Here is an 11,507-nt window from a genome sequence, read left to right as displayed (position 1 = left end):
TATTATTATTATTATTATTATTATTATTATTATTATTATTATTATTATTATTATTATTATTATTATTATTATTATTATTATTATTATTATTATTATTATTATTATTATTATCGATTTCCGCAAATGTAAACTTCGCAATTCAGTAGAAAAGAATTATCTAATTATTTTATTAATTACTATTATACCTCTGATATTAGTCACTATTATGTGCATGATCTTTGTAAATGTTAAACGAGATGCATGATCTTTTTTTGCAATATAAATGTACATTTGAAAATTTATTTTTTCAAATTCAGATGAAATTTTACGAAGGACGAATGAATTATTCGGGCGGTAAATTCCACATACGAGATTTTCAACAACGTGATAGTACGGTGTTACTTTTTGAAGGACCGGATGGTGCACCACAAAAGTATTCCATTGAAGTTGCAAATGATTAATAGAGTATTTGGGTATTTTGTATATACGATTAATTTTGTTTTTCATTTTGATTTTCAATTTGTATAGCAAATAAACTGAATTCTACGACATTAAAGATTCACTTATTTGTTACTTTATTAATTACTGAAAATAAATATTGGGCACAATTTGTTAATTTATTGTTCATTTCAAATTATTGTATAACTTAGCCATCTATGTTTAGATGATTTCAAGATGGTATACTACGGTATTATTCATTTACATACAATAAATGATAAGATAAAACATGTTTTTATTTCCAATATATAGAGGTGTTGTTGGTTTTATTTGTTAATGTATAGAAAAAGTATTTATAACAAAACATTATTTATTGCATGAATGAGAAACAAAAATATTAAATATTCAACAAATGTTGAATAAGCAAAAGGAAGAGGAGAAAACAATAATATTATTATTAATTGTATGATACATTTGTTCCCGTAAAAATATGAAATTGTTTTACAAAAGTTTTAGGAAATCCAAACAAGTTAATTATTTCACACCAGAAAAAGTAATGAATTTGACAATTATCATAAAACATAAAATCTCTTAACTCTTCGATGTTCATGTTTTGATCCTGAAATGATAATAATATACACCTATAATGTGTAATATATGAACAAATCATTGTAGATTTTAAAATGAACAGTAGATTCTACTCCAATAATTCCATTAATTTATATAATAACCATATACATATGTATATTTGTTCTACAAATAAAGCGTAGCTTATTAAGTGTTAACAGATATTGAAATGTGCAACATTATTTCACTACAAAAATTGACATTTTTGCAAAAAGGCCCACATTTGGTAAAGTTATAGTTGCTAGGTAGAAAAACAACATCTTATTATTGCAACTTAATTATTTAACTTTGCATATTAAATATTCATCTCTCTTTATCAATGGATGTTTCCAAATATTTTCATAAGATACCACTGAAAAATTAACGTGCTTAAATGAAATTTTGTTGAGATGGGCCTCAACAACAATATAAAAAAATAATTTTTAATTTCAAAAATCAACAGTTTCTCTGATGTACGTACCTGAATTTTGCTAGGAAACTGCAATAGAAGGAGTCGGTACAAGCAACGTAACGGTAATAAGATTTAATGAAACATTTTGAACAATGGTTATGTGGTGTTACAAACGACATGACATTTCCGAAACGTTCAATTGTTTCACGTAAAATGACCAAAGATTCATCGTCATTGGCTTCATCGGTCAAATATTTACCTTCAAACATTATGTATGCATTATGCATTTTCGAGAAATCTACAGCTGTTTAGAAAAAAACCCAAATATCGATTAACTGATACTTCCAATATTCAAATCCCTCTTACGTTGATAATGTGGATATCAAGCAGTGAAGATACAGCTATCTTCGTTCTGTATAATCATTGAGTATAAAGCTTAAAGCTTACCGATACTTTTTCGACGAAAAATTGTCGCATAATTCGCTGGCCAAATTTCGATAATTTTACTAGTTGTCGGGACAGTGATGCAATGACTGTAGTAAGTTTAGCCAAGAGATAATAAATATCGAAGCTTTAAATTCGGAATGCCAATTTCGGTTGTTGAAACAGTATATTCTTGGGAAAGAAATCTGGCATAAAATTAATAAAAATCCAAATTGTTCAACAAATTTCATTATGTTACTTAACAAAAATATGAGAGTTTAAATCACATTTCAGATAAAAAAAGTCGAATTAATAGTATGAATTCATTAATGGATCTATGAGCAAATAATGAGTTTGTAGAAACCACAATAACACACAATAAGAAGAATGTTTTATAAGCTTTACAGTCATACTAAATGCGACACAATGATGACATGCTAAATCTTTCCTTAATCCTTTTCTGATAATATTAGCATTTACATGATTTGATTTTCAGTAAAAATAATATGTATGTACTTGTTGTGGAATTTTCAATTTTAATAAATTTGTTGGATGGTGAAATATATGTAATGCATTTCTGTGAATGAAATGAAAACCGAAAGACCCAACTCCTCAGAACTTTTCATACTCTTAAAATAAAGTTAGAATTGAAGGAATGATCTGGAATCTAGCAAAATGGAACATACCTAAGGATTTTAAGTTGATAATATTAGTTCTCAACTTAGAGTTTCAGATAACACAATATTGTGAAGGTAATGTGGTTTAAAATAACGTTTTCTATTATTTAATTAAACAGTGCACGCACTAAACGTATTAAACAACAAATAAGAGATTAAAAATAAAAAAAATAAAAGAAATTAAGAAAAAAGAAGTAAATTTTCTAGATGATTGAGTAATTGTATGGAAAGTTGACAAATGAGATAAAATATATGAATGGTTGACAGGGTGGCAATGTAACGGTGTTCATATTATAGTTATCGTAATAATCAGTTGTAAACATCTAAAAAATAATGAACTATATCCTTTACATATATAAAAATTATGCTACAAAATATATATGGAAAAATTAATTTCTCAAATTTAGATGTAATAAGCATTTCATTATGATGAAAAATTGACAAGTGACTTTAATTCAATGTTACTTTAACCTAAAATCACACACTGTAACACACTTGGAAATAAAATGGAAATGTCCAATCCGTAAAATGACGTGAAAATTTTATGAAGAAACCTTAACTATGAACTCATTATCTCATTTTAATTAGCAACTTCATTTAGCAAGTGCTAATTAAACTGTTCCATCCACTATATCACTCACTACCATTTAAATTTCTCAATATTTCTTGTCCATGAGAATTTTTGTTTCGCTTTTTATTTATAATAATTGAAAAACCATAGAATAAATCAGCTTATCATAAGATCTCGTATCTTTCAATAATTGAAAGAAATTCTGAACTTCCCAAACTATTTAAGACTTTGAAATGATATACACTTCAAATTCTATCGTTACACAATCTAACATATCATTTCATTTCTCTTCATTTTCTCTTCAGTTGGAATTACTATAATTCCTTAAATATAATCACACAGCACTCGCAGATTTGCTTTTTCGTAATATATTTATTCAATAATCAAATAATCCGATGGATTATTGACATATTAATCATCAATCATTTCTTCAAAATATTTTTTAACTACCTTCTTTCGAATTTAGGAAATTTTATTTGACCCATGCTGATTTCGATGGATCTTTGATGGAAAACTTTAAAGACATTTGTCGAATGTGAATATTCGGTCAAAAGTCAATATGCTCATAAAATTTATTTATTATTGATTCAATCAACCACATCAATAATGAAATCTGAATTAAAAAAAAAATTATCGCTTACTGTCAATAATGAAACAGCTACAACCGGTATAATAAAAGGCAGCAATAATTACTGGGAAAGAAGTGATGAATTCGATGAAATTCTAAATTGGAAGTCTAAATCAACTGAAATTTCGGAATGAATTGATAATGCAAATAGCAATCACAACATATATGTATCGACAGAAGTTTTTATATTTGATATATTTCACTATGTTCAATTCCCTTAAAAAAACATACAAATGTCATTAATAAGTTATAATCATCTGCAAATCTAGGGCCACTTTAATATAATACATCAACTTGAAATCGGAAGTTCAATCCATTAATTATTCTTCCCATCTGAGACTGACATGCAACTAGGAGATGACTATTTTCTGAAATTACATCAGTAGGAAAAGAATGTTCATTCGAAAAGCGTTGTGCAGCACCACTACATTAAATGTACATTTAACCAGCAACAATTTATGACTTCTGTGTATTTCCCTTTTAAAAGAAAAGTAACTATCTGGAAGAAAGCACTATCTGAAAGATAGCATTGTTTACAATTCCGACAATGATTTAGTAATAATATCCAATGTTATTTCGAGGTGTTTTTCACCAAAAATAAGTGATGGTCTAAATCGAACTGTGGCTTTTCCACAACCACCAAGAAGTAATCCTGAAAATGATATACATTGCATGAAATTTAGAGTGGAATTAGAAAAGAGAAATTTTTAAAGTTATTCCAATTTAATTTATAAATTTTTCGCTGCGATATTCCGTCTCGATCTTATCTGATAGCTGAAGTTACACAAAAACGGTTAATATACAGAACAATAAAAAGAAATCCTTTCAATGAGCGGTTAAATTATAACAGAGATCTAACTAACTGAATGACCCATACGAATTCCCATTATTATATAAAGTATGCTAGTAATTTTGCAGAAAATATGAGAGTTAACTATGGATAAATTTACAGAAAGAACAAGAAAAGCGGAATTCAAACAGATTTATATACCGTTGTTCCCAGCTATTTCTAAAAATTTGTCGCGAGTAGCTGTGTCAGGCATATCAAACGCGCAAAATGTTCCAAGACCTCTTACATTTCGCATCACCGAATTGTTGGTACCCTGAAATTAAAATCACCATTCGATATTTATGGGAGTCGATGCATTTTGACAATACATTTTCTTTTCCATTCCTATGCTTCTATCTTATGAAATAATAAGTGTAATCCAAAAGACCAATTTTGAAATACCGCCATCAAGAAAATCGATGAATCCATGAAAACATTTTATTCATTTTTATTAGCATTCCATATCGATTCACTAGCAGTATAACCATATTAACCATCAGTATTTACTCCAAACATTTAAAAGAATTACTTCGATTTTCCGCAGTTCACTGTGCAATGCTTTTCCAATTTTTCGCATTTGTTCCAGTAAATTATCTCTTCTTATGACTTGTAATGCCTTTTCCAGCAGAATTACCTTTGTCGGATCACCAAGCCATGTATTATAAATTCTATATGGCTGAAAGTTGCTTGAATTAAATAAGCATATATAAAACCATGGAACGATAAGATGATGGAAAATTTTGAAAAATTGAAAACACTCTTTAAATCAATGGTTCCTAGCTTTTTCTTGCCCAGGCACGCTTTGGCTTTTTCATGTGCAGCAGGGACCACAAGTTTCAAAAACAATAAATTTTGTTAATTTGAAAATGAAGTTTAGTCAAAATTTTCAACGTGTTAATTTATCAACATTGATAACAATTGTCTCCGTCTATTTTCTGTTCATCCCGCCAAATCGGAGAATTGAAACATGACAAATGAGTAACCGAAATGAGCAAATAAAATCAGTAATTAAGTAGTCTAGAATCAAGAATTAAATTCAGTAATTTTACCGACGGTTTCGCAAGTCATCAGAAGATAAAGAATGTTCTGAAAGAAGCTTGCAAACGATGGGATAAAACATATAATACGCAAATAACACCAACCTCTTTCATCTTGAGGTGATCCGCATAGAAATAACCAGCAACCATCAATTTTTTCGCAAAAACAACAATATCTGGTGGACTGCTTAGATTCCATGAATCATGTGCCCAGAACGTTCCCGTCCCACCTCCACCAGTTTGAACCTTAGACACATCATGTTATCTCTTCGTTGATTTTTTCCTTATTTTTATAATCTGCTTTAGGAAATATACATAGAATTGCCGAATTACAAGATTACGGTAAATTTTATGCTGTCGGCTTTTGAAGAATAAATACCACTCTGATATTATAGTTATAGATTTAAGTAGTGGTAGTGATAGGATTAATTATGTTCTTCCAATGATCTGCTCTCCCCTGTGGAAATAACCCTTTATGCCGGTCCAATTTGCTATTGCACAATATTTTAAAACAATGATAGAAGTTTACGAAATGAGATACTTCATCAACAATAAAAACAACGCCATGCTTTGCCGTTATATCGCGAAGACCTTGAAAAAAGGCCGGAGAGCCATGATTATCACCACCTTCACCCTGAATTGGTTCGACAATCACAGCAGCTACATCGTGCTTCATTTCCTTCCACTTTTTTATTAATTGTTCTACCTGCAACAAACTTATTCAAAAATTGGAAAATAGAACATCACAAGGCCATTAAACACGTAATTCTAATTCAAACAGTGTATGATTCTCGTCGTAGTTATGGTTTTGCCAAAAGATATAAAATATAAGTGGTTTGTTTATAAAACCTTATGTCCTTCCATATGAAATTGTGATCAAAATAGATTTGACTTGCTAACACTGATTACTTATATGTTGCAAAATGACATATACCAACATGACATATACCGGCCAGAGATAACTACTTTAAACTTGCATACGTTAAGTAGTGAAATTAACTAACATTCGCAAGACATTTTTGATCTTGTTGCTCATTATAAGAAACATTCTTTTCAAGCGGATATTTATAGCATGGAAATTCAGCAACAGGCCATCGAAAAGCCGGTAAATCGACCTTATGAATTGCTTTGGAATGAGTTATTGATAGCGCGGCTGGAAAGTGATGATGGGTTATTTAATTCAGATCACAAAAAAAATTATGATGTTGCTTAGTTACTTTCGAAAGGCAGAGCCTAATCTTACGAATTTTTTGCTCTTGTCCCTTTTACCAATTCTCTTCATTTCATGTATATTTAGGTCTCCTGATTTTTTTTCGTTTCTAACTCCCCACTTTGTCACCTTCTCATGGAAATTAAATCTTAGTCAAAGGAGAATTTAAAAGATATCTGAAGGCGCAGAGAGTATGATATAAAGAGAACAGAAAGGTTATTCACAAAAAACCCACGATGCTTCAAATTTGTATTTTCCTTGATCCTCATCAATACCATCAAAAAAGGAACTAACTTAATGAGCGACCATGAAATGACCCAACAAATGACAAGACGGACAAATTTGGTGTTCCAGGTAATTCGTGCTTCATACATGAATCAAGATCCTCTTTGGTTGGAGGAATGCCACCACGTTTCTGCGCTTGATACCACATAAACGCTGCCTTGATTGCATTCTCGTTGGATGATGTCCCACACAATACATTTTGTACTCCATGACACCCTTTCGGTGCTATCTGAGTATGTGAATTATTACATTAAAAAGATGGAAGAACTAGTTGAAGTTTTAAATTTAGACAATTTTTTAAAACTTATTCAAAAATACTTATAAGAATTGGAAGGATAATGGAAGTACTTTTGTAAGGAGAAATTGTATCGAAACAACCCTAACTTCACAGCTACTTAATATCATTAGTGATTGCCACTTTATTGGCAAATTTGATGCAGGAAAATCAATTCAGTACAATAACTTCTAAATACGAAGGCATTTTATACCAGTTACATCATGGATTCAAAAGAAATCACTCACCGAACTCAGCGAATTCTTCAGAGCATCTACAAAAAAAGTGGGTGGAAACGATCCCAGTGCTGGCCTGCTTACTGCTGTTGCCTGAAATCCATTTTTTTCTTTTTTTTTGCTACGTTTAGTGTACATAAACTTGCCATTCGAGGATAAAACCTACTGGCCGAACTAATTTGTGATTTTTCAGTGGTTTCAAAGACTGATAAATAGCATTAAAGCTGCAAAAGTGAAGACTTTTTTTTTCTTTCAATAATTACAACGAAGATAGCATACCACATACCACAAAGCGGGGATCTGAAACAGCTCGGACCAAATCTGGATGATTGTACCCTGAAAAAATGACGCACTCGTAATGAAATTTAGCAGAATTCTGAATTTTAGTTGGTTTTGAAAATAAAAAGCGATTTAGAAAAAAAAATAGTGAAGACAAACCAAGCACCAATGAAGAAATTTGCATATACACATCAAGAAGGACATTTCCATCCGCATCAACGAAATAATTTCCTTTCGATTTCTCATAATCAATGAAACATTTCACCGAAGCTGCTTGCTGAAATGTTGAAATGTCGTACAATCTTCAGCAATGATTTTCCATGATCAGCTAAAACTAGCAGAGAATGTCGAAAAAAAAAACATGTGATGCACCCGGAACATAAATAGATACTTCAGTACTTTAGTAACAGCACTCCATGATAACAACGTTGGACAGACCGACGATTTCTTAACAGTAAAATAGAAGTGATACGAGGAATTTGTGCAATCCTATAGAAAATTATTATTAAAATTTCATCTCCTCTGGAAAAGTCATTGAAATAAACTTTGTTCCACAACTAAGATCTCGGCAATAATGTTAGATCCTAATATCTGTTTCCATATAATAAAAGTGATTAATCTTCCACAAATTACAGGGGCTCGAAATCAACCAAATGTTGTATTTTTTAAAATCAAACCCAATACAAAAATGTTCCAAGCAGACAAGCAAACGACCTTGCCACGTTTTATTCATTAAAAAGTTAACAATCCCGACTAGATGATTTATTCACTTTGAAGATGGAATGTGATAATTTAAAAAATTCCCACTAATTTCTATTTGCTATCTTCTATTTCTAAATTTCTGTTTGCCCGCTAAATAAAAAGAAGTGAAAGAGAAAGCAAGGATGTTTAACAACTAACATGATTTAAGTCCATTTCAATCTGCATCCGTTTTGATTTTGGACCTGGAAAGATACCACATACATTGGGTTGTGATGGTTCGCCTAATATTGCTGAAGTCGTTTGTGAATAACGTATCCATTTAGCTAAAATAAAGTGTTTATTACCAATACATTACAAAACACGGGTAAAATAATATAAAACATTATCTTAATCCCAACAGATACCATAGCATAATCATAAATGAGTCGATAAAATTCATGTTCAAATGCAAATTTATACTTCAGTTCAACAATTTGAAATGTTGAGGGGAAAAAACTTTGAATCTTTTTGAGCCAGTTCATCCAGACCTTCAACAACAAAGATTCAACGAATTAAATTATTATATAAATATAACCCAGGAGACAGAAAATTGATTGGAAAAAAGAGAGAGTGAGGGGAAAAAACAGCAGGGAAAAAGTGTGGAGATGGAAGGCGAAAGAACGACTAAACAATTTTTGATAGTATTGTTTAACGTTTATTAATGTTTGGCCTTTGATTATCATAGCTGAACCATAGTTTAAAAAAAAAAAAAAAAGAAAAAAAAGAATCTTCGTCTGAAAACAAATTGAAATTCTTACCAACACAAGAAGATATTGAGGAACGGAGAAGTGTCATCATCCTGTAATAGAAAAGAGAAAAGAAAAAAAAATATGAGGGAGGAGATAAAGGGCAAGCAGAGAGAGAAGATGAAAGAGGAACAGAGAGATTAAAATAAGATTAAAAAAACAAAAAGTCCGATTATTATTCGAACACTTCTACTTCTCTTTCCCTCACTATCTATCTATATCTCTCATCCTGTCTCTTCAATACTTTCAACTTCTCATTGCAACAACAACAACAACAATAACATCAATAGCAGCCTCCTGTTATCAGCATCAAACTTATCTTCTTACTGGTCCGTCCAGCCATCAATTACCAAATGACTCATCTGTTTAGTTTGCCCGTTAATTTTAACTGGAATGTTTGAAAAAAAGAGTGGAGGGACGAGGGGGGATTTAATTAATTTAGCGAGGGGACAGTTAATTAATTTCAGGTGAATAAATAGACAAATAAACAGATAACGGCAGTGTTAAATATGATATATACGCATACATATTATGAAATATTTCAAAAAAGTTGGGAAATTTTATGGGCTACATAAAAATATTTCATAATTTTTGAATATTTGATAAGCTATACCAACCAAACAATTATGATTATTTAATTTACTTGGGATTAAGCAATCATTTCCCTTTTAAATCAATGAAACCGTCAAATATGAGGTATTCTCGAAATGAAAAGTAGAAAGGAGAAAAAATTATATTAATTAAGGATGAAATAGTAAAAGAGGGAAAATAATGAATTCTAAAAAAAAGATATTTGTAACGAAATTTAATGAAAACGAAAAATAATGAAATTTAATAAAAACAAATCTGGCCAACTATGGTGTTATAGTATTTATAGGTATGTTATTAATTAATTTTAAAAGACTCTTTATGCATTAAAAAATTACTTATAAACAAAATGACGTATCTTTGCCTATAAAGAAGTAAAAATATACAATTATACTTTGATGATGGAATTTTAAATGATTATTTATATAAAAAAATTAGATATAAATCTGCTACCTTTATGTATGAAAAAATAAAAACACAGCATTATACTTTGACGATTTCTCTTTTTTTTTTGTTTGTTTACTTGCATGACAGGTGAAAATTGTATTGGAGGTAATGGGACAACAACTGAGCCTAAATTCAATTTGTGATATATTTCGCTAATTTTCACTTTGCTACATTTAAGATCAAAAAATGTCAGAAAGAATAGCAAGGCAATAAATAATATGGTAAGGGTGTTAAACTTTTTAAGCAATAACTTTAAAATTGAATATAATCAGGTTTATTTGTTTTTTCGACTCGCTTTCTTCGGTTGGCAAAATATTAATTTGAACCAAATGTTTTAGGCAGTAAGCATATATGGTTGTAGCTTTGTTCTCGATTTCCGTTAGAATTTTCAAAAAAAAGAAAAGAAAAAAATGCAATCACTATGAAATTAAGAAGAGAAAAGGGGAAAAAGTTGCAACAAAAAAATAAAATTTCTTTTTCTTAATCCTTTTTTTTCAAAAAAATATGACAATGTTACAGCAAACCACGGAAATACTTTTGTTTGCATGGAAAATAAAATTCAAATATATTCGAATATATATATATGAACAACTGGAATATGTATGAATAGTACCAATAGTAACGGAAAATGGCCTAGTAGGACAAACTGTTAAAATTACAAATACAATTTTAAACGATCATTGCTATCGTTATCTGATTATCAAAATCCTTACATATTTTCGAACAAAAAAAGGAAAATTATTTGATGTTTTAACGGTTAAATTTTTTTTTAATGTAAAATTTCATTTAAAATTCTAAAAATATGAAAAATAAAATGTCAATCATATGATATGAAATATGATCCCAGCATCCAATAATGTCCTTGGTATTATGATACTATCGAAGTGATCAATATGAGATGATAGATAGAATATAACCCATTTTATTAGTGATATAATTCTTGAATTTACCACTGCGGCTGGATGTATCTGATCTTACGTTATTAAGAATTTTACAAATTTCAAAGAATAACTTTGAACTTTGGTCACAAAGAAGGATTTCGCGATTTACCTAATGCTAATTGATAAATCAAATTGTCATGAAGTCGCACATTTTCATAAC

At 29.9% G+C, this 11,507-nt stretch overlaps 1 protein-coding gene across 2 annotated transcripts; it reads right to left on the bottom strand.

Annotated features, from left to right (window-relative positions):
- Positions 1–4,267: 4,267 nt before the first annotated feature.
- On the bottom strand, positions 4,268–9,671 carry LOAG_18802 (the record flags this gene model as incomplete). Of its 2 annotated transcripts, XM_020451464.1 has the most annotated exons (12): positions 9,384–9,671; positions 8,785–8,909; positions 8,044–8,161; positions 7,892–7,941; positions 7,618–7,698; positions 7,105–7,324; positions 6,605–6,753; positions 6,142–6,306; positions 5,706–5,846; positions 5,093–5,239; positions 4,726–4,837; positions 4,268–4,386 (listed from the first exon to the last, which is right to left on the bottom strand). In XM_020451464.1, the coding sequence occupies exons 1-12, from the start codon at positions 9,421–9,423 to the stop codon at positions 4,268–4,270; spliced, it is 1,467 nt and encodes a 488-aa protein (XP_020304750.1). In that variant the 5' UTR covers positions 9,424–9,671. The 2 variants fall into 2 exon arrangements, with proteins under 2 accessions (XP_020304750.1, XP_020304751.1); XM_020451465.1 differs by lacking the exons at positions 8,785–8,909; positions 9,384–9,671 and having other exon boundaries at positions 8,044–8,200.
- Positions 9,672–11,507: the final 1,836 nt, after the last annotated feature.

The sequence above is a fragment of the Loa loa genome (genome assembly GCF_000183805.2).
Source record: "Loa loa unplaced genomic scaffold supercont3.542, whole genome shotgun sequence".
In the NCBI taxonomy this organism is placed as follows: Eukaryota; Metazoa; Nematoda; class Chromadorea; order Rhabditida; family Onchocercidae; genus Loa; species Loa loa.
Note: the sequence above shows the minus strand (reverse complement) of the source record. Positions and strands in the feature narration are given on the sequence as shown.